General features: G+C 39.6%; 2 protein-coding genes across 5 annotated transcripts; one reads left to right on the top strand and one right to left on the bottom strand.

The window, feature by feature from the left end:
• Nucleotides 1–1,195: 1,195 nt before the first annotated feature.
• Nucleotides 1,196–12,890, bottom strand: LOC140236974 (uncharacterized). Its single transcript, XM_072316921.1, has 12 exons — nucleotides 12,743–12,890; nucleotides 11,779–11,959; nucleotides 9,620–9,737; nucleotides 8,882–9,094; nucleotides 8,110–8,308; nucleotides 7,139–7,301; nucleotides 5,998–6,224; nucleotides 5,061–5,197; nucleotides 3,916–4,122; nucleotides 2,909–3,558; nucleotides 2,261–2,375; nucleotides 1,196–1,403 (listed from the first exon to the last, which is right to left on the bottom strand). Exons 1-12 carry the CDS (start codon nucleotides 12,888–12,890, stop codon nucleotides 1,380–1,382), a joined length of 2,382 nt encoding a protein of 793 aa, XP_072173022.1. The 3' UTR covers nucleotides 1,196–1,379.
• A 1,366-nt stretch (nucleotides 12,891–14,256) lies between these two features.
• Nucleotides 14,257–20,805, top strand: LOC140236976 (F-box only protein 4-like). Of its 4 annotated transcripts, none has more exons than XM_072316923.1 (8): nucleotides 14,257–14,305; nucleotides 15,152–15,394; nucleotides 15,858–16,069; nucleotides 16,867–17,087; nucleotides 17,473–17,548; nucleotides 17,933–18,177; nucleotides 18,736–18,908; nucleotides 19,919–20,805. In XM_072316923.1, exons 2-8 carry the CDS (start codon nucleotides 15,173–15,175, stop codon nucleotides 19,997–19,999), a joined length of 1,230 nt encoding a protein of 409 aa, XP_072173024.1. In that variant the 5' UTR covers nucleotides 14,257–14,305; nucleotides 15,152–15,172; the 3' UTR covers nucleotides 20,000–20,805. The 4 variants fall into 4 exon arrangements, with proteins under 4 accessions (XP_072173024.1, XP_072173027.1, XP_072173025.1 ...); XM_072316924.1 differs by lacking the exon at nucleotides 14,257–14,305 and adding an exon at nucleotides 14,313–14,376; XM_072316926.1 differs by lacking the exon at nucleotides 15,152–15,394 and having other exon boundaries at nucleotides 14,265–14,305.
• The last annotated feature ends 2,778 nt before the right edge of the window (nucleotides 20,806–23,583 follow it).

Here is a 23,583-nt window from a genome sequence, read left to right as displayed (position 1 = left end):
AGTTTATTTGCAATGGACAAATACTTCAACTCCCAACTCCCAAACGAAAAATCTTTAACGAGGTATAGCACCCCACTTTCTTCGTGGAAGTTGGGGTCTCGCCTCAAACGAGGGATTGACGGCATGCTGTACACGCTGTTATTTTCGCGTACGGATATTTTCGTGAATTACGAGGTCATAGACAATTTTCGTACGATATTGTTTTTCGCAATCGACACTGACGCTTACGTTAATACTGTATTAAGACAGTGCATGGAGACATTTTTGCTTGTTGTTAAATTTGCCATCCAACTGTGATTCACACACTTTGCGAAAATTAAACCCTCGCGAAAATAACAGCTTATACAGTAGACGCTTCCCCTTTAGTCCTGCAATGACCTCATTTAAAATTAAAAACTAGACCATCATATGATGGCAGTATGATGGAATTTTTGAAGATGCGATGCAATAGATAAAGACTGCAATAAGTCTTTGGACAGAGTAAAAAGGTCGTATCATGTATGAGCTCTGACGTCGGTCTGCCTATTAAAGCAGAAGGTAGTTTTATGTAGTCCATTTTTATGTTTGCTATGACTGCAGCAAAATTCAAACTGGGATCTACAAAGAAAATGATGCATACAACAGAAGCTCACATTTTAGCTGCCTTCCTTCTTAAAATTCATCACACATGGGATAAAAGTCCTCCCCGCAATGCTGATTTTCAGAGTGGTCCATATGTTTGTCAAAAAATACCATCTAACTTGATGATGGAGAATGCTAATGATGCAAGAAGATGGCTAGAGAACACAAGTGGCAAGAGATCAGACCAAACCAAAACTAACTAATACATGAGGATGATTTTCACCAAATTTGTGCATAAATGAAAAAAAAAAAAAATCCTCAGATCTTCTTTGGTCTTAATGATCGAGTCAACGAGACTACTCCTTTTGGCGAGTAACAGTATGCAAAATCTTGCACACTGTAATATAGCACCATGCAACATACAAGAGGATACACAAGTGACTGCCAAATACATGTACTAATTTTTTCAAATCAGATTTCAAGGGATAGCTTTCAGCTAATATATACTACACTACGTTTGGCTGAGAGTGGCTGTTGAGACATACCAGAGAGTTGCACATTGTGTGTTTGTTTTTTTCAAAAGACAAGATGTCTCTAACTTCAGAAGGTGATAACTCTCGATGGGATCGATGACATGGATACTTTCAAATTTTCATCGGTGTGCTTTTTTAGAAGATCCAGGACTCGCCAAGTGAGGTGGGAAGCTGGGAGCATGTTTCTTGGTGGTCTCTATCCTTCCCTGTGGCTTCAGACAGCTTCAGTGCAGCTTCAAGGCAGCAGTGGTCTGGGTATATTCTTAATCCAAGGGTCACAGCATCTCAGCAACTCAAATCCAGCAGTTTCTGCACAAAGAATGAAGCAGAGTTTGCTTGTTTGTGTAACTGGTTTCTTTGTAATCATCATATACATTTTGCATTAAAAATACTGAATTATTCCCAGGGGATAAATGCATACAAAATGCATATTTCAACTCAAAATCAATACCCACTTCAATTATTTTTTTTTTCATTTTTCAATGAAAAACAAATTAGCAAGGTACTGTGAAAAGAATGTTCGCATGCATTTTAATTTCATGAATTTCGCGAGCTCCAAGATTCATGAAATTAAAATGCACGCGAAAGATCTTGTCTTCACTGCATTGAATGCCATTGGCAATTCGCAAAAGTTGAATGCCACGAAAAAGGCCATCGGCTCCAATTCGCGAAAATTTCATGCCGCGAATATACCATGTTTTACAGTATGCCAATGAGATGACAATACAGTGAAATCATTTAGCAGGGACTGGGTATCATTCTTTAAAGATGCTTGCCATGGCAATAAAGGTAAGTTTAGACAGGTGCTATGAAAATGGAGGGACCTACGAAAAAGCAGTGCTTGTAAAGATACAATATGTAATCAAAATAAATGGACAAGGAAAAATTTACGAACAAATGTAAAGATATAGCCCACAACTTACTGAAGCAGACAAATTACGGACAGGACACCATGTCACATAAGTAGTGGCAGGATAATACAATGACACGAGAAGATGTCATTGCAGCGGGCGCGCACCCTCCCTTTATTTCTTATTAAAACAAAAGAAATAAAAAGGAAAAATGGGGGTGCGGTCAACCCCCTTTACGGAATTCCTGGATCCACCCCTGCAATGTCTAAAGACTCTGAGAGACGTGAGATATGTCTGGCATCATCATAAACTCACTTGGCACATTTCTTCGGTGTAGTCTGGTTGGGTCACTTGCTTGATTCTCTCCATGAGCTTCATGACGTTGAACAAAGCCGGCTTGGGTGGATGATCTCCTTTGTCTGCCAGTTCTCTGGAGAAATAAAGACAGGTACGTAGCATTGGTGCATGCTTTAGTTCTCTTCATCTGTATACTTTACACACCATATACAATGTCAGAGTTTTTATCTTTGCAAATGACATAAATCCTCTGATATCTGTGCAATCAAACAACTAATGAAAATATTGCCTCCTGAGAAATAGGTGCAATGTATATTGTTTCCAAGGTGGGAAATCTCCAACTTTTCTATTGAAAAGGGATTATAGCCTGTTTCTAATTTCATCGCTATGGTTGCAAATCAAGAATTCAATCACTCATTTGTAATTGTCTCAAGTTCTAGTGCATGAAATACTGTATGCTCGCAAAATATATATGACATACATTTGCAGTATTCAAATCTTGGCTTATCAAACATTTATCTACTTCAGCACTTCACAGGATATTTAGAGACACTAATTTAAAAAAAAAAGAAGGTTTATAAATTAGAACTTTGATTGAAAAAAGAAGAAGACAATTGCAAATCATTTCAAATTGGAAAGCCTGCATGTCCTGTAAACTGCTCTTACTTTGCTCTAGCTGTTCTCTGCAAGATCTTCTGAGCAGCTATTGTCATGGCAACAGAAATAGAGGGAGAAAGTTCCAGCTGCTCCATGCCTGACATTCCCTTGAGTCTCCTAACGAGATCGCTCCGTCCTGTCGCCGTGGCAACTGCCCACAGCGGGTCCGTGGTGCTGATGCCAACCTCCACGAGGTGGAAGTACGTCGGCTTCGGGGGAAGCTCGTGGACGCGGATGGGAAGCAGGAGCGGAATCTCCGGGTTGGCGATCCGCTGTCTCCAGAGGGCGATGTGAAACTCCTCCACGCACACAGGGCTCTCCAAGTAGTTAGGAGAGAGGATGGGGACGATGCAGCTCGCCCCCTCCAAGACCTGGAGCTTCTCCTCCTTGTTGCTAGGCGTCATGCTGATGCTCAAGCCAGGAGCTGCAATCCTCAAAATCCCTGCCACAAACTTCACATACTTCTCATCATCGCTATGGTAACTGAAGGCCACATCACAATGCGCTGTGCCCTTTTCATCCGTTGCTGTCTGACTAGGCAGGATATCTGTGAGTGAAGGGGGAATGTTGCTGCCAAGATCTGGCAGGGGACCAAAGTTTTTCTTGAACACGGTGAACCTGAAGGTCTCCATCTCACTGTCGGGTACGATCGCTGGAATCTGAAAGACAAAGGATGACAACCTCATGGCTTTGAATCTGTAAAATTCCTAATCACACAAGCCCTTTGACAGAACTGTTTGAGAGGATAAGATAATTGTTTGTAACCAGTACCTAATCTTGTTTTTGTGCATCCAACATAGTGCACTCTGAACTTATTTTCATTACCTTATAATGTCTACTGAGAAAAACAGAGGAAAGCATAATATATGATATTTGACCAAGAATGAACTAAATATGAAATTGTAAAAAGAATAAACTAGTTGTATTATGATACAAAACAATAGACAATCACAAAGTTGATATAATGCTAACTGTAAATCATGACTTGAAGTCAGCATACAAATTAGCACACCGACCTCTTCATCATCAAAGATGGTGGCAAGACTTTGGCTTGTCTGCACCTTCTCCCCCTTGAGCCACTGGACAACAGCCGGACAGAGAGTCTTGACCGTGTCCTCCAAGATGTCTGGAGTAGCCTTGACCATTGGGATTTGAGTGAACTCTGGCTGGATGGAGTCCAAGTCCTCCAGGCAGATTGGGATCAGCTGCAGGTGCTGCTTGCCCTGGATGGTGGCAGTAAGACAATGAATAGCTCAATTAACCCTGCATGCTTTTAAAGAATATGTAGGCCCTCCCTGTATAAACATATGCATTGTCTATGCATTCCAAAAACACTGTAAAAGTGGAATTTTTTGCAGTGTTGAAATTTTCATGCATTTTGCACAACCACAAACTAGCGCGAAAATAAAAGCACAGCAATATTTTTGCTTGCAGTATGTTCCTGTAGGTGATGTCTTGATTCTGCAGAATTAAAAACACACGAACTCATTTTACCTGGCTGAGCACAAAATATTACCCACGCAAAAAATATCCACTTTTACAGTAAAGGGTGAATGAGTGGAAGGAATAGGGAATTACAATCCAAAGGAGAATGCACCTCAGGAAGAAGGTTACAGCATATGAAATAATTACAGAGGTGAAAAGATAGTATACTGAAAACTTACAAGATTATCCATTATCTAATGTCGTACTTGTGAAGAGTGCTTGCTACAAGGTACCATGACAGGTTGATTTTTATGTGTGCAGACATACAATGTACTATTGTACATCCTAACATACAGCTATAACACTCAAATGTTTGGTGCAACAGTGAAGTGCTTGACAAGAGGCTATTTCATAATGTGCTTTTCTTCCTAAAGAGAATTACCATACATAAAATTCAATTCAAAGGGTGATATCAACCTTTTCTTACAGAACTCTTCGAGCTATTTTCTCCTTTTTGAGATATTTGATACTGGATTCATAATGCAAGGGTGGTATCATACCTCAGAAAAATGCTTGACAGAAGTTTATTTCTTGAAGGTGATATCCTTTTCTCAAAGTATATATATAAGACTATTCCAGAGAAGGGCTTGACACAAGGCTACTGGACAAGGGGAAATGCCCATCAAAGTGAAAATTATATTGGAGGTGAGGTTGGTATGAAATGGTGACTGCCGACCTTGGAAAAGTGTTTGGCCTGTGCGAGGGCAAACTCCTCTTGGCAGACGGCAGACTTGAGGTAGGGGGCTGAGATGAGGGCCAGCATGCAGCGGGATCCATCAATGGAGTGGTACAAGGTGCGCTGCCATGATTTACCTGGAAGGACACATGAACAATGACAAGGCAAGGCAACACAGTGATACCAGGTACTTGGTGTAACCATATTGAAATTTGCACAAACATACACAAACAAAAACATCTGTGGTGGACCTGATAAAAATCAACTACAATGGGTGTTTCCTCAGATATTGTCTGTTCGTAAAAGGCCTTGCACAAAACTCTGACAAGTCAAACTCGACTCTTGGCATAATTACATACCTAGTGAGAGACATGGGATGTTTGTGTAATATTGGTGGGCAGTGAGACAGACATGTAGTAACAGATCATGTTTCTTTATGACAGTATGGACCCTTCTCTTCTTCAAGTGGCTTTGCTCACCTGTTTGTAAATCTCGGAACCTGCCTTTAATTGAGAAGCAATACATTCATTGATTGAAATGGAAGAAGACATTTCATGTCCCTTGAGGGCTTGATCATGAATGGAAGGTGACGTGGCATATATGCTCCAATGACAGTTGTTTCTGGTCTTATTTTCTCCAAGGACTTAGAGTTAGGGTTAGGGTTAAATAAGTGAGAGGGTTTTGGGTTTATTTTGATGCGAGGATTAGGATTAGGGTTAAGACTATGTTTGTGGGTAGAACTTATGTTTGACTTAGCATGAAAATACTTCATGGAAGAAATTGTCGCAAGGAGCAATTGTCATAAAACCTGATGAATGGGTAAATGGTGCACTGCTTGCTTCTTCTTCACGCCCCCCTCCCCCTGGAAAAAATAAAAACAGATATATATGTTATAGATAGTCTATTGTACACTTGTACATATATACATTGTCAATACCTGTTTTAAGCTCCTGTACATCGAAGAAGAGCTTCAGGTCTGGGGCGAGCTTCTGCAGAGCCTTAACAAAGAGATTGGCCTTCTCTGTGTCCCGGTGGGAGTAGGAGAGAAATACGTCGTAGCGGAGGGGGTCGAATTCGGCGATGTTCATCTCCGTGTGGAGCTTTACCGAGAGGGAGACGCTGAGCTGGGAGCATGCTTCCTCCAGCTTGGCCTGGTCGGCTGGTCTGGAGATCCAAGAAACACATATATACAGGTGACCCATTATAACAAAGTCTTCATGAACATCAGTTTTCTTTTGCTATATTGAAATTTTGTTATATCCGAACAACAGAGTATCTAAAGGCACTGTATATAGATAAGGATTTGGGACCTGAATTTTCACTTCAGTGTATTAATGAGAGTTTCCTTATAACTGTGTTCATTACAACGGGAGTGCACTGTACAAGTGAATGTAAAACAAGCACTCAGTCAACAGTGTTTGGATGAGTCTGCAGTTTTGTATCTGTTTTTGTATCTTCCAAGTGTAACTGTAGTGCAATTTGAAGGGGGAAGTCATAGTGTAGTAAGGTGGGTCTGTAAGAACAAGACAGTATACAAAAGAAGAAAAGATGAAAAGATGATGAAGGCCAAGAAGAACAGAAAGAACAAGAAGAACAAGAAGAGGAGGAGTTGGAAAAAAAGTTAAAGCACCTGAGAGAAGAAAGAAAATTAGATTGAGAAGAAGAAAAGGGAACATGAGAAAAAAAAAAGGAAAAGGACAGAAAAGCAAAGGGGAAAAAGAAAATAAGATTGAGAAGAAGAAAAAGGAGCATGAGAAAAAAAAGAGAAAAGGATGGATAAGCAAGGGGAAAATAGAAAATGAAGATATAAATAAAGAGAAAATAAGCAGAAGAAGAAATACAAGATGAAGAAAGAGAAGGAGATTGAGGGGAGAGGAGGAAGAGAACAAAGAAGACTTAGAATTCCTATAGTGCTCAAACACAGAACTTCAACTTGTTACTCCCTGTTACCCCATAGGGATAAGGTCTAGGTCTACATGTGAAATATGCCATGAGCATGAATTAGAAATCAAATGAACCGAATAATAGCCAGACCCAGGCGGACTTAACGATGCAGAGAAACTTCAGCAAAGACAGACCTGCAGTCGACGTACTGCACCAGACCCATGTACGTTGGCATCATCTCCACAGAGTTGACGTACACTGGGGCCAGGATATCTCGATGGGCCCGCCGGTTGCAGCACAGTGCGATGTTATACTGCTCTATGCAGGCCTTGTCCTTCAGGTAGTTTGGAGAGAGTACTGCAGAAGAAAAGGAACAAATCCATTATTGTCATTACGTACACATGGGATGTAATCGATGGAAGAACCAGGGAGGTGGAAGAGAGAACTGACTAATCAAATCTTGGCACCGTCTTTTCTCTGTGTCAATTCCATGCATTTTCTCCTAATGCGTTTTTTTTTTTCAGTATGGAATGCAGTCCATTTCACTTCAAAACAGTGGGTTTTCTGAGTCATGATACAATCCCTCGCTATGATCTTTTCTGACTGTGGGTTATTTTCAGAGGGAACTCTTTATCTCTCGACAGCATCTGCATGCTTCAAATCATGAGGAATGATGTTTTAAGAACCAAGTATGGCATTCACATCTTGCGTATGCTCATTAAAAACAATGTGCAATGTATCATTGGGTAGAACTAGAGACTACAGAGTAACAAATCTTTCTACACTTGGACTTTAAACTTCTCACAAATTGATACTTCATCAGCAATTGTGGGTTGAAAATATAGAGAAGGTGAATTCATAGACAGTCATATACATGAGAATGACAATAACCAGTGGTGGATCTAGGAAGGAGTGCACCAGGCACCCCCTTTATTTTTTGTTAAAACAAAAGAGATAAAAAGAAAAAAATGGGGGGAGGGTTGCGTGCGCCCCCCCTTTAATTTTGTAAAGGCGCCCCCTCTTCACGGAATTCCTGGATCCGCGCTTGATAACAGCAGTTGTTCCCAACTGAACTCGACTATCATCATCATCTCACAGGAACAAATTTCATCATTTCCATGGAAACTGCATCTTCATCTCCATGGAAACAGCATCATCATCATACCTGTGACCACTCTGGCACTCCTCATCATCACAGCGTACATGTCCTCCTGGAAGACATTGTCCTTGTTCAGTGCCTGGCTGGAGCTGTCAAAGATGCGGACGCCATCTTTGGCACCGATCAGCTTCTCCCTGATCACCTTGGCAACTGCCTCATCCTCCTTGCTGAATGACAGATAGACATCAAATTCCAGTGGCACTGCCTAAACAAACAGGGGTATAATAAGAGTGGTGTGAGGGGCCAGAACAATGAACTGTCTACTGTGGAGATAACAAAAGTAAATGTCCAAGCTCAAACAAATCAATCCATTGCACTATAGGATTGTTCACTTCTACATTGCCATACTCTATCATCAATAAAAAGAAAAACAAAATCTCAACACTTTCAGATGTTAACTGTGCGTATGTTATTATGAATATTAGCAGTAATGACTTGAGACTTTGGTGGCAGAAACAAATCACTGACAAAGTTGAAAACATCACAAAATCCAGGTTTCACCAAAATTGCTGGCTTTCTCATTTCATCAATTTTAAGAATTCTGCAGGTATCATGGTTTGTGGAAACTTAATATTTTTGGTAGTACCTGACGAGATTGATTAAGTTAAACACAACACTCATTTGAACACATCTGGGTTTTATGATAGCTGCTGGATTCCTGCATTACTAACTTTAGGGAATGCTGGAAGTACCAATTGAGGAACTTCAATATTTTTGAGTCCCGTATGACAGCATCCCCATACCACAATCATGACACCACCCAACATTCTGCCCTCACCTTCGGGAGTAGCAACTGCATCTCGTATCGCTCCTTGAGCTCGTTGAACTTTGCCATGACATCGTCAAAGCGTCTCATGCTGTGTTTCACAATCTCACCGTCCACAACCTTGACATAGAGAACCAGCTTCATGACTCTGAGGGGGAGACCAGCCTTCATCCAGTTCACAGCAGCCTCCACCATACCCTGTAACATGCTCACCTCACCATAACCCTGCACATGGTTTTGAGAACAAATCAGACAATATTAATACACAAAAATACACAAGTGGATGTGATATCGGGAACAGATCATTAGTTGCTACTATGTTCAGGAACGTAGGGCCTATGCACACATAAACATATGCACACACATACAGACACATATACAGTGTAGGATCGAGTTTGATATTCAAAATCAAGAAACAGGTAGAATCACAGCCAGGCACACACATTGCTGTATTCCCAGAAACCGAGTAAAGATTCTTCAAATTTACAAAACAGTGCCACAATACCAAGTGGATAAATCAAAATATTTAAAATGCAAATGAAGTTTACAAATTCGCTGCACAATGTATAGGTTGACTGATTGAGGAAAGTAAATGCTTCAATTTGTGTCCCTCTAACAACACAACTAAGACTAAACAACCTCGAGGCAGAAAACTTGAGCACAAAGATAACGCTGTGCAGTTCGCATCTCCCAATCTAAACTTTCAATCATTTCAGTCATGTGACAACTATCACAGAGAGAGGCCATCACCTGATCACCGGTGTTGAGGAGCGGTGTGATGACCTTCCCATCTTCATCCTTAAGGATGGACACCAAGCAGCGGAAGACATTGGCGACCAACTCCTGGGGCCGGCCATCGAGACTCTTCCTGCACAAATTATCATAAAGCAAATTCTTTGTCAAAGTAATTGTCTGGGAAATACTTCATCTTGCAAAACACACAGAAAAAGCTCTCATCTTCACACAATTTACAATACTGTAACACCAAAAATTTTTGTGCGAATGACACTTTCACATATTTCACAAGGAGCAAGAATTTGCAAAAGTATTAAAAATGAACATGAAAGACTTGGTCTATACACAATGCACTGAATGCCAGTGGCAATTCACGAAAGTTTTATGCTGCAAAAATAAGGCTGCCGGCTCCAATTTTCGAAAGGCAGAAGAAATCTCTTGAGCTCAGCACAGAAGTCATTTGATCTACTATCACACTTCTAGCATGTGCAATAACTGCACTATGTTAGATTACTTTTATACATATATGAATAATATGTTTGACTTATCCCTTCACATAGAATCTGAATAGTATCTGCAAGTATCAATGTGGACAATACAGAACTTTATTATCAAAATGACCTCTCTAATAATGCAAAAGTGTAATGTTATACTATAATTGGGGATGCCAGTCTGAATGAAAGAAAGGGCCTGAAATAAATCTACATGATTCTACATTGTACATGAAGGGGCCTGAACTTTTGATACTAACAGGGGCCTGAATTTAGGCTTTTTGCCTGAAAACTGGCATCCCTGAATGCCTCTTAACTGACAGTTTCCTGTTGTTTAGGTTTGATAATGGCCAACTTCCTGCATGGCTTCCCTAAATTACCATAAAGGCTACAACATTATGCCGACAGGACAATATCATAACTGATACACTGGGATACTTTCACGTGGAAATGCATGGCATGTGTGTGACAACGTGAGCCAAGATGGTCACCGAGTCCCATAATGAATTTATCTCTCTGTAAGACTGTTGTAGTCTAATTTTTATTTGACAATCTTAGCCATAATTTCAAACACAAATAATGGATCTGTCTGAAAGCTCTCAATGTATATTTCAAGAACAAGACTGTGGACATTATCACACAGGCTTACACATTGAACTCAAAGCAGTGTGAAGTATTCAGTGCATAGTAATTTTTACAGAGCTCACCGACTCATAACCTCATACATCAAGGGTGTATCATCAGAAACATCTCACAAGAGAACAGACTGAACCCAGGTTTGATCAACACTCTTCTGTTGACACATAATTATGTTACAGTGCAGACTTAATGTTGATGACAGAATATATATGTGTATATATATATATATATATAATACATATATATATATATATATATATATATATATATATATATGCATGACACTGTAAATGGGAAAAAAATGTTAAGTCGAAAACTTAGTTGACATGTTCGTTTTGCTATGTTTTTGTTTTGCTTTGTTTTGTGTGTGTGTGTGTTTTTTTTAAGTGGATTGATATTTTATTGACGATTATTCTGGACCTACCACAATCCGAATGTATCTTTGATGAAATGTCATAAATTGTCTGCAATCATTTTATTAATCAAACAGCATTTTTAGATGCACAAAAAAAAAAAAAAATCTGTCTTGAAAGTGAAATTTGAAATACTGTAGAGTACATGGTTAAATGCAACAAAAAAAAAAAAAAGAAAGAACAACAGAGAGAAGGAATGTACATATTGTACCACATTGTGACAGGGCTTGCTGTGGAGAGCTACAGTGTATCTAGATTCAGACTAACTCTTTGACACTAAAGCTGTTAATTGAATAGTACTCTAATAGTGAACTCACACAACAGAAACTTCTGTTAGGATAAGACATTTGGAATAAAATGCTACAATCTGGGCTATCACCACAGAGTAAAATCTATTCTCTCAAAATTCGATTTTGCCCTGAGGATTCCTTAGCTGAAATCAATCACAGTCTATGAATGCCTGCAACACATCAGCATCATAATTTACCTTCAATGGTTTTTGACAGGCATCTTATGAATGCAAGGAATGTTTTACCCCTCTTCTCCCCCCCCCCCCCCCCAACCACCATCATCATCACCACCCTACCAACAGCAACCCCAGCCAAAGAGTAATCAAAGTGCCATAATTTACCCTCTGGTCTCAAAGCAGAGCAGTCTCCTGTACGGCAGCTGAGAGGGGAGTGGCTTAGACCACCAACAGGAGTAATGTGGGCGGAGGTCTTCCTCCTTGTCCTGTGCCAACCCTGCTACAGACAGGTTCAGGTTGCGGCTCAGTGCACCCAACACTGACGTAGGTGACTCGGCATAGTTACCTACAGACAATGCAAAGAGAAGAAATCACCATATTTCATTTCTTCATGATTGGACAGCACTGAGTTAGATACTTTTTTTCCCCCTGCTCTATCAAAAGGGGGGGGGGGGGGTGGGGCATGGAGGTGAGACAGGGTAATATATTGTATGTTGTTTGCATTTTTCAGTTTCAGAAACTGTTATCATCAATATTGACATATTACACTTTATATTCATCATATCGTTACTGTATTTAAAAAAAGGAACTATAGATGTACAGACTTTACAATTTTTTTCAGCCAAGTGGCACATACTCAAAACAAGACCTACACTTCACACATTTGTATGTCTCGCATGCTGGACAGAATTGAAATGTGAAACATTGACTGTTGTGCCAGTAAAAACATGTAAAGGTTTTGCAAGAATATCATATATCCTGAACATCGACACTGAACAATAACATTCAAATGATATCATCATCTCACAACTTAAAGTGTCCCATGGACTTGCAAACAAATTTTCAATTGATTTGCTTTCTTGTTGTTAAGAGAAGATTAAGGACTAGAAATTGCATTGTTGTGAAGATGTGAGATGCTGAATTAGTGGAAAAAAAAAAACAAGTAAATAATATATTTTGCTGTCATGTGTATGTACAAACAAACATTTAAAAATTTGATCTGTTGTTATTTCCCTGAGAAAAGCTCTTTATTTTGATTAAAGACAATTTAAACATGAAGTACAGCTGCAGCATTTCTCTTTAAGTATGAGGTGCAGAAGCAAATAAGACACAGAAACTGGATGCTCACCTCTAAAGGCAGAAACCACGATGACATCAACTTCATCCTCCTTCTTCAGCTTGGTGATGTCACCAAAGCAAAGGTCAATCTGACATTCCCCATTCTGGGTCAAGACTTTGAAGGAGTTTGACACGACCAATTCGGCACCGTCAGCCATCTTGCTGCGAGACAAGAATAGCGCTAAAGGCACTGCAGGGAAAGAACAAGATCAAATTACAAAAACTGCAGAGACACTTGGAAAGTTGTATGCATTGATAGTTTACTGTGTTCGTCATACACAGAGAAATGCCCAGCTATTTACCTTTATCTTTCCCCTTTCATCTTCTTTTAAAAACTTTCTTTTGTTTCAAGAACAATGAGAGGGGATGCACGCCCGTTGTGACCTCGATCCCCCCCCCCCCTCCACCACTGACCTATTTATATAGTGACAGTCTCCCACTGCCTGAATAGCTCATTACTTAAATCTTATCATGCATGCTTACACATGGCTAAATTTCACTCACAAAAATTAGATATTAAATTGACACTTCAGAACTTTAATATGAGCTATATACTATCAGTCAGATCAGAGCCAGTGATGAGGCAGAAGCAGCAATATTCATCATTATTTAACACTCTACATTATAGTCTAAAATGTCAATGATGACTTGGATGACAAGCAAGTAAATTTACCCGTACTACTATCACTTTAGTAGGCCCTACCATACCAGTAATCTAAATTTACTTACAGTTACAAGACAATGACTCTGCGTATAAAAAGGTGATGTGGCGTTTATGAAGCTTGGGCTTGGCGCTGGCTGAGCTGAAGGAGCTGAGAAGCAGTGAATTGAGATGAGAACGACGCAAGAAGTCAGCCTAGCACACTCGCTCAACGACACAGTGTATTCAAAGAAAGTCAAGGAAGGGGGGTGTTTCATAAAGCTGTTCGTAAAGTTACGAACGACTTACGAGCGACTGGTGATCAGTTGCGATGTGCTATACTTATCAGTATTTCAATAGCATAAGAACTGATCACCAGTCGCTCGTAAGTCGTTCGTAACTTTACGAAGAGCTTTATGAAACAGGGCGCAGGTATAGCTGGTCGCATCAAGGAAGTGCCATCATACCCCGACGCCGAACGATTTCCGCTTTGCGTCACCAGCCGGTGTATGTACATAGCGGGTTGCATCTACTATGTAAAGCTTGGACACTGCCACTCGCGCTCGCCAGCATATTGTGCAAGTAGTCTTCTATACAGCGTATCTCTGTGTAGACAATCTATAAACCTTTCATGTTTTGTGATATTGGGATGTGCACTGAAAATTTAGTAACTAGATAGTTGATAGTTTATCAAAAATATCAGACGGCTTCAGCTATAGAAAATGTAGTTCAGCACTATGAAGGTTTAATGAAACAATATTTTGATAATTACACAAAAAGTTTGAAAATAGGCTAATAAATGACGTTTTGTACTATCTTTAGACTGTTGATATTTACACACGGAACTCGAGATTACGCAATATCTTCCAGCGTGGAAACGAAGACGACAACGCGATCTAGTCCTTGGGATTCAGACAAGGCACATAAATACAGGTAGGTCTGAAGTATCTATGCCGGCAATGTAGTGGTCCAGTTTGAAAGAGTTGTGTCGAGAGAAAACGCAAGTACTGCACCGCACCACTGGATCCATTTATATATAGTAGAGTCCAGTAGTATTATTATTAGTAGTAAACAGTACGTGACGGACTGGTTGGATAAATTACCAAATCCAAACACTGCACTAGCAACTGCGACCACACAGGGCAGGGCCCCACAGCACAGGCACAGCAAGGAGCGCCCCGGGGTTAGGCTGCACGGCTGTATTGTGCTGTGTGTATGCTTCTGGCCCCTTTGTTGCTTTGGGCCTTGTGAATACGTTATAAGCAAGCCTTCAAGTTCTCTTGTGTACTAGTAGGCTACTGTTCCAAGTGTGTTGTACACATATGATGTGCATGGGATGAGCTCGAACTATCGCGAACTGCACCTATCACTGTCAGGATTAACTTATAATGTGTCGTCTCAGCTGTTCATGTTATTTAGCTGTCATTTTGTCAGTAGGCTGAAGATGAAAGATTGACTGTTTAAGTCATAAATTTACTTTGATTTGAGAAGCTTGAACAGAAATGTGCTCATCAGAAAAGTATTCTTACATTTATGATCAAGCACATTTTGTATAGAATTAGAAGAGAAAGTTGAATTACACCAAATTGTGTTGTGTTTGTGTTTATTTGGCAAAAAAACAAAACCCCAAAAACAAAGATGTTCGGAAATGAGAAAAACATGCGAGAAGTAGAGGAAGCTCTGATGAGACAGAGCCAGGCCAACGCCAGCTCCTACTTTGATCTGGACCACTTTGTTCAGCAGGTGCAGCATCTGAACATCTCATTGCGTCTTTCGCAGCAATGCCGTAATCTGTTCGCCATGGATGATCACACTGTGGGACCAGATGGAGTCGATGGACCAGGACTGGTAGAGGTAGGATCAGTGCCAGAACCGAGGCCTGGGCATTCAGCCGAGATGGGAGATCATCATCAAGCCATGATGGCCGTCAGTGATGATGGAGATGAGATGTCTGCTGCACAGCCTGATTGTGACAACCTCTGCGATGATGACACCAGGGATGCAACTCTCCTGAACATTCCAGTATGTTATCAAGTGTACTTTGGATTCACTTCTTTCAGACAACCTACTAGACTATACATAGATAGTGTTTTTGTTTGTTTGCTTGTTGTTTTGTTTTTTGTTAGATTTCCATCATGTGTGTTCCATGTGTGTTACTATAATGCAAAAAAAAAGTACCCCGCAATGTTTTCTTTTTCCAAGCTACCTGTTTGTATTCTTAATAATAAAGGCAAGCAGAATATATATGTACATTGTCTATTATCTTCTTACCTCTGAATCAATCCAAAATGAATGAATTGCATATATGTCAAAAGTTAACAATGGGATTACACATCTTAATGAAGAAATTGTTTTTATGTTGTACATGTCAGTCCTCTTGGTTGATATAACATCTGATAACTACAATGCGTGTCTGCAACTGCTAAATAAGGTTTCACAACTATTTTGTTTTTGTTCTGTTCTCCTCTTTATTTCTTTCAAACAGGTATACGCCTTCCTTCACATGCTGCAGTTCCTTGATGCCAAGGACATTTGTAATCTGAGTGCGACTTGTCGGCAATTCCATAGTTTCTGCAACGACCAGTTGCTGTGGAAGTCAGTCCTGGACAAGGACATGGTCAAGTGGTCAGAGGTTAGCAATGGCACCTACCCCTCCAACTTCACAGCCCAGGGCCAAGGAGTGGACTACAAAGATGTGTAAGTTTATCTGGTCATGCTTCACGCAGTTAGTCGTATGACTTTTTGCAAGCTCCATGATTGGTATTCAATATTTATTCACCTCCTCCCCCCGCCCCCCCCCCCCCCCCACCCAACTGTACCATGCTGCAAGTCAAACAGATCCATTGAGTTTAGTGATGCAACAGTTGGAGTAAAACTTTGTCACGATGTGCTAGGGATTGGTATGATTACTTTGTTCTCTGTAATGTACAGTTTTTTGACACCTTGCTATTTTTTTTTGTGTGTGTGTGTGTGTGAGAACCCTCTTTTTTTATTGCACAGCACACCAGTTAATATGCTGAAAGGCAAATGTAGTACGGCAAGGTAAAGTGATGGAGAACAATATCAGCCTATGCAGTTACATTTTTTTTTAAACATGTCAAGAAAAAGAAAGCTGAAAGAGCCTGGTTTGTATTGCAATTCACAATACAAAAAAGCCATTCTGGAAACAGGAAAACTTGTTATCATGCATTTCTGTCCTACCATTGTCAATCTATTAGAATATTTTTGTTTTCAATTATTGTTTCTACATGTTAGAATAAAAGAAAATCCAGTATTTCCATGTATGAATCATAATCAGCAAGAAATAATGGTGGACAAACATTGTTAACATGAATGAAATTATTAATGAAATGATATCAGCATTTATTGGGAGTTTTAAGAACCTTGAGTTCAAGCTCAAGGCATATTGTAGTATGAAAGATATGTACGTGTATGATCTTTTATTGATATTGATGTGTAATGGATATTTTCATGTTTCCCCCTGTGTGAATTAGGTACATGCGATGTAACCCAGAGTTACAGAAGGAACCGGCTTTCAATCTGTCATCCATTCCACGCTTCCTCAGGTCCTTCCTCCCTTCCCGCCATTCTCCCATCTTCGTCATGTTCGGTCCCGGCCTGGAGACGGACACGTCCACCATCGTCCGGAAGCTGATCTCGGGCCAGGACTCAAGCATCATCAAGGTCAATGGCGTGTTTGCGGCCATGTATCCAGGTAGCTTGTAACTACTCCATTTCTCTGGGATGAAATTCATGAGCATGCTATTATTTCCCTATTTGTTTGTTTATTTGTTTGTAATTTTCTTGATCAGCATTGTTTGGTAGGATCACTGAGCCATTGTAGCTCAGTGTATAAGACCACAGATTCTCAGACACAAGGTCCCTGGTTCAAGTCCGCTACTATGAGCAGCAGCGATTGTATAGGCCTACCCTTACCATGAGGCTTGCCCCACTTGGAGCAGTATGACAGACACCCCCCCCCCCCCTTCCATTCCAAATGCAAATATCTCATGTAACACTTTTTTTTTTTTAACCTGGTTAGAAAGGATAATGTGATAAATTAGTGATTGAGTATTATTTTCTTTGTTTTGTTGTTTCAGGTGTTGGGACTGGCTTTGAGCTGACTGTAAACAAGAAAAATCGGTTTCGCCTGGTGGTTCTCTACTCTGCTACAAGGTAGATTTGCAGAAAGTTATTGACAGCTTTTGTGAAAATAGAAATTGAAAGCATGAAATAAATTTGCATTTATAGGCTGAATGCTTACATTCCAAGAGTTTCCAACTTAATATCAGTGAAAGCATGATATTTCCTGCATGTACAATTCAAAGCAGATAAACAACAATAAATAAATCTTATTCTTTTGTCATTTTTTTTTTTTTGGTTCAGTTTATGTGAAGAAGGTTTCATCCTACATAATGAAAATGTGCACATCTATGTAAATATGAATATTTGAATATATGTGTGTGATATTTGTCTAGCTTTTAACAGTGAGTCTTGTCACTTCTAAAATCCAAACAATATGGTGGGGTTATGAAACATAACAAATTGTGTCCAACCCAGGAAAGAACGAGAGAGTCGTGGTGACGATCAGCCCCGCATGAGCAAATTGATAAAAAGAGTCTCGCCAGTTCCTGAAGACTCCAACGCCGAGGGCGCTGTTCATGGTGAGAGGGGAGCTGGTGCTGGTCCTGACCCGCAAGAAGAAGACTTCATGAACTTTGAACCCAACGACCATGTCAAGTCCATGCTCAGAGATGTAGGGGGCTTCGTGTTTGTTGTGGATGCATCACAAAACCTGAAGAAAGGTTGGCAAATGTGTGAAGGGTCAAAGTTTTGTGTATAATCTTTTGAAAACAATAAAGACGACATGGAAACTGTACCACTGTGAAGCAAAAATTAACAGTGCAGTGTTCAGTCTCTTGTAGTGTTGATTAAGCCAAAATAGTCTTAAATATTTTGTTTACAGTTTTCTAACCATATTTTCAATAAGAATCTTGGGATTGCTAAGTTTAACACCATTAACATTCAAATTGAGAGGCTTGTGTATTCAATTTTGTTTTATCTCTCAGTTAGTATAACAGTCTTGCATCAATTCATGTTGATACACCTTGTTTCATTATTTTGTAAGAGCTTGATACAACAGTGGAATTTAAAGGCCATAGATTGTTCATGTAGAAACCTGTGAGATACACAATATCTGTACTACAAAGTGTCATTCTATGAAATTTAATTTTTTGTCACCATAAAAGTTATTTCATGTGGATTGATAATCTCATATTGTGCTTGTTATTGTAGAAATTGGATTTCCCTAGCAATTACTTTGTGTAATAATTTCTGATGGTCATCATTTGGTCACTCTCCAGGCTACTGCAGTGCTAGTCGGCCGGAGCTCTTCGCCTTCATGGACCCAAAGTGGACGCCTGAGCGCAAACCTCTCCTGGTTCTCTCAAGCATCGCGGAGGCTGAAACACCGCGGGTCCCATGTGTGAAGATGGCAGATCAACTCTCATTACAGAAACTACAGAGGCCTTGGAAGGTAATTTGTTGTAGTTTTTTTTAACCCGTTGAGGACGAGTCCCGAGAATACTCGGGCTGGTGCCTATGGGAAATGTGTGTTGTGGCAAAATCGGTCCGTCCTCAAGGGGTTAATCATCAATTTTCATAGATTTGCTGTGGATTATGGGTATTTGACAGTATTTTGTTTAAAGACTACTGGAAGTTTGTGTACCTTCTTCTGTGTGGGATATATGGAAAAAAATATATATATCAGCTCAATTAAAGGGGAATGTTCGTTGACAAACTGCATAAAAAACCTGTGATCATACAGTCAATCATGTACATGTATATACATGCTGACCCCACCCAAAGTGAAATTAGGAAAAAGTTTATAGTCCACAAATGCTATAATATGGCTTCTGTAAAAGTGGATATTTTCGCACAAGTAATTTTTCACTCTTGGCTGGGTTAAATTATTTTTTTTTTTCATATGTCCCGTGGAATCAAGACATGAAATACGGGAACATATGGCATGCAAAAATATTTGTGTGCTTGTACAATTTTTTTTGAACACTTTTAAAGTATTCCTTGTCACTTGAGACAGATGAAATAACCATGCATAATAAATACATCCAACCATAAAAGTCTATATCATATAGATATTAAAATGAATTAATTTCCCAAGTTGATTTGCAATGTGCCCACATTAATATGCATGTTTTCCCTCCTCTATTTCCTTTTAAAAAATATCTTTTTCGTGTCATTATATGTACTTTATGTGTATACTGGGACTGTGAATATGAAACCACTGTAAAATCATAAAACATTAAAACCACATCATGGCAATGTCACTTGGCTAACAAGCCTGTGTGTAACTGAATGAAATCGTCATCAACTATTTATTCATTACCACGTGTGTTCATACACCAACAAGTTAAGTACCTTATATATCGGGAGCTGTGCTATGTCTGCCCACATTTACATTGATGGTAATCTCCCCCTAAGATGTTTCCTTCTAAATTCTTGTAATTTTTTTTTTTTTTACCTCAGGTTGTAGACTGTGAGGTCGATTCACTGAGTGGTCTCACCGAGGGAGTCGACTGGTTGATGGGGCAAGCACAGAGAGTATGAATGAAGACTGGCTTCATCCTGAACAGAACAAATATACATGGCTGATCAGGACTATTAAAAAGATATGGAAGAATTCTCCTTGTGCAGAGGCTAATAATGCAACTCGAACTGTAGCTGCATTCACCCTGGCAAAAGAGTGAGAAGTTTAAGATCGCAAGGTCTTCGTGATCTTTGGTTGTCCGTTTACACTGGCAGCCAAACTTCTTGATCTTTGGATCGAAAAGTTTGGGTCATTAGTGCGCTTACGCAAGGAAGAAGAAAGAGTATGCAGTCTGATGGCTTGTGATTGTGACGTAACAATGAACACCTGTACTATATCACAATGGCTGCACACTTTGGAGGAACTGTCCGCACACAGACTGGTGGACCGATCTCGTGACAAACCTCGTGAAGTTTCAGTTGCTGGTGTTCACACTGGCAAAGATCGAGAAGTTTGGTTTGGGTGAGGAAAATATCCCTACTTTGAGTGGGAAGTTTCGCAAGAAGTTAGGCTGGAAGCTTGCGGTCACACTGGCAACGGATCGAGATCTTAAAGATCTCGATCTTAAACTTTGCAATCTTTTGCCAGTGTGACTGCGGATTGTGCGACTTGTAACTACCATTATGTACTGAGCTTATAGCTGTCTGACATGCCATGACAAGTAGGTGTTTAGATTCTCAGGTAATGGTGTCATCATTACAAGTATTGTATTATGGCGTCCATCTTGAACTGAGCATGATACTTTTCTGTGGAGATGGAGAATCACTGTCCTTCTGTAGAGAGTGAAATTATACATTCTTAACTGGTACATGGCATTTCGTCATCACGGGAGCTTGTGTGAGTTGTACTTTCAAGTAATTTTCTACTTCTTCAGTATTCACGTACTAGTATGTGTTATATTTAAGGTGAATGATATGAAGAGGTGTGTTGCTGTGGAAAAGGAAGAGTACCATTTACATTGTACATTTGTGCTTTATGCTCAACAGGATTTATCTACATCAGGGCTTTCCACTCCAAGAATCGGGTATAATTCATTTCTATGTGACTAGATATACAATGTAGGATGTTGTGCCTGCAGTGCATTATTGTTTTCATATTCACCAAAAAGAAAAAAAAAATGAGATCATTACACATTTCATTGACACAATCTGTAAGAAAGAATACACCTGGTAATAATATAATCTTGAAATGATGCTTTCAAACTTTGTTTGAGTAGTGGGATGTTTCAACATGCTTTGCTGTCAGTGGGTGTGCATATCACAGAGCAAGGCATTGGAGATGGCATAAGTAAAATATTTTTCCACCGACAGTGTACTGATAGAAATGGGAGAAAAACACATTTATTTGCTGTCAGGTGTATAGTTGTAATTAGGAATTGAAATGCAGTGGGATCAGATGGACATCCAAGGAGAAATAAGTCTATGAGAGAAAGCCATGTTAAAGAGAGCAGTAAAACAGAAGCAAAAGCATAATGAAAGACTTTGCTTAGTTTAGTGAATGCTGAAGAATGTGAAGATCATGTGTATACTCTTACATCTTGTTGTTTATGGATGTGTTACAACAGCCCTTGTAATTGTGTTACTGCGATGCTACTTTAAAGGTAATGTACATGCACTCATTTTTGTTTGGGCAAAGAGATGTCACTGGCTTTAATGTCTGTCCCTGTGCAAGTTTGAAGATGTAAAAGTTGCTTCAGTTTTGTGTGTACGTGTGAAAAGGTAGCAGATACAGAAGGTAAAACCGCAATGCAAATTAATGAGAACTCACGGGGTTAGTCATTTATTGTTCAAACCAAATGAGGATTACTGTAAAAGTGGATATTTTTGTGCGACTAATTTTTCGTGCTTGGCCGTGTGAGAAGAGTTTCACGTGTTTTTAATTCCTCGGAATCGAGACAGCAACCACTGAAACATATGGCATGCAAAAATATTCACGTCCTTTTATTTTCGTGCTAGATTCTGGTTGTGCGAAATGCGCGAAAATTTCAACACAGCGAAAATTTCCACTTTTACAGTAGTCAGCAAGAGACTGATTTCACTGTCACATGACCAGGATATCCATTTAATGATCTACAGTAGGCTATAAGAGATTGAATGTTTATGTACAATGGTCCAAGTTTTTATATATTATTCAAGACTTGACAGGAGCAGTGGCCCTTTGGCCTTGGGTCACTAAAAATTGTTGTCAGGCCATCAAATTTCCAGTGTATCTTTTGATGGTGCGATCATGCATCCAAGATTCAAAATGGTTGTTCTGTTTCATCTTACATGTATTTTAGGCCAACATAGCTTGAATGGGTGACCAGAGAAAAAAAGTTAGTGGCGAGGCTTGTATTATTTGTTTCAGTATAGCAGATTCTCAATGATTTGCTGTTTTAATATCATGGCAGTCATTTGGTTCTGTGTGATTTAAATTCTGCATTAGAAATCAAGAGTATGATATGATGTTAGATGTCTAAGCATACTGGTCCGTGTTTCAACATTTTCTTGGATGCACATCATGTACACCAGCAATCCTTAAAAAGGAAAATCAATGGGTCACAGAAAGTTCAATGTACCCCCTTCTCCACCCCCCCCCACCCCCCCAGGGGGAAAAAAAAAAACTTCAAAAGCATGTTACGAGGTTATTGTGACTTTGCATTACATACAAATCATGTTATGTGGAAAGGTGGGATGTGTGCAAAAGTGAAGTGATCCTCAAACCCTACATATTGTAGCTACAAACATAACACTCGCATTTTATTTTCATACATGTATGTATGCTTTTGGGAGCCATTGCTCATTCCAGTCCAGTAGGGTTTATTGCTTTCATAGAGATTGGATTGATGTGGAACAATGCAATATTTGTACATAGATTTATTTTTGTATAAATGGAAAGACATGTAAGTTAAATGTAAACTACTCCCTATGTGTTTTGTGTGTGTGTGTGTGTGTGTGTGTGTGTGTGTGTGTGTGTGTGTGTGTTTTCTTGCTGTGTTGGAGGTGTAAGATATGAAAAAAAAAAGTACTGTTTTGATGACAGAACAATGTGAGATACAAAGTGGTTTGTACAGCTGTCATAACTGTTCTCTTTTGCACATGTATGGAGACCTGAGCTACCTGTGATTTCATCAATGAACTGAGAATATTGAATGAAAAATTAGTGACAGGCAGATTGAGGCGGTGTGACATTGTACAGTACTCCTTTATATACACAAGCAAGCACACACACACACACACACACACACACACATGCACAAATGTGTGGTTAAAAATGCATTACCGGTACACCTCTTGGGATAATACATTCCCTCAAAAGAAATCTTTGTGTGAAATATTTTATTTGACAAAACACATGATGTCATGAATATAATACATCTGTAATTACATGAATAGAAATGAATCAGTGTCCAAACAAGTGTGGGTCACTTCATTAAATTCCTTCAAACTACACTGCAGAAAACAGCTTCGAGGAGTCTAAATTTAAACTACACTGCACAAAACAGCTTCCAAGGAGTCTAAATTTAAACTATACTGCAGAAAACAGCTTCGAGGAGTCTAAATTTGCACAGTTACATCTCTCCAACTATTACCTCCTGGGAATTCAACCTCGTATCAGGAGTGCA

The sequence above is a fragment of the Diadema setosum genome, chromosome 13 (assembly GCF_964275005.1).
Source record: "Diadema setosum chromosome 13, eeDiaSeto1, whole genome shotgun sequence".
Classification (NCBI taxonomy): Eukaryota; Metazoa; Echinodermata; class Echinoidea; order Diadematoida; family Diadematidae; genus Diadema; species Diadema setosum.
Note: the sequence above shows the minus strand (reverse complement) of the source record. Positions and strands in the feature narration are given on the sequence as shown.

Coding starts and splice junctions, on each gene's coding strand:
- LOC140236974 (XM_072316921.1), bottom strand. CDS start 12,890: ATGGCTGACGGTGCCGAATTGGTCGTGTCAAACTCCTTCAAAGTCTTG. Junction 11,960..12,742: donor CGTGGTTTCTGCCTTTAGAG/GTGAGCATCCAG, acceptor CATTGTCTGTAG/GTAACTATGCCGAGTCACCT. Junction 5,198..5,997: donor TGTACAGGAGCTTAAAACAG/GTATTGACAATG, acceptor GTGTCCTTCCAG/GTAAATCATGGCAGCGCACC.
- LOC140236976 (XM_072316923.1), top strand. CDS start 15,173: ATGGATGATCACACTGTGGGACCAGATGGAGTCGATGGACCAGGACTG. Junction 15,395..15,857: donor CAACTCTCCTGAACATTCCA/GTATGTTATCAA, acceptor TCTTTCAAACAG/GTATACGCCTTCCTTCACAT. Junction 18,909..19,918: donor AACTACAGAGGCCTTGGAAG/GTAATTTGTTGT, acceptor TTTTTACCTCAG/GTTGTAGACTGTGAGGTCGA.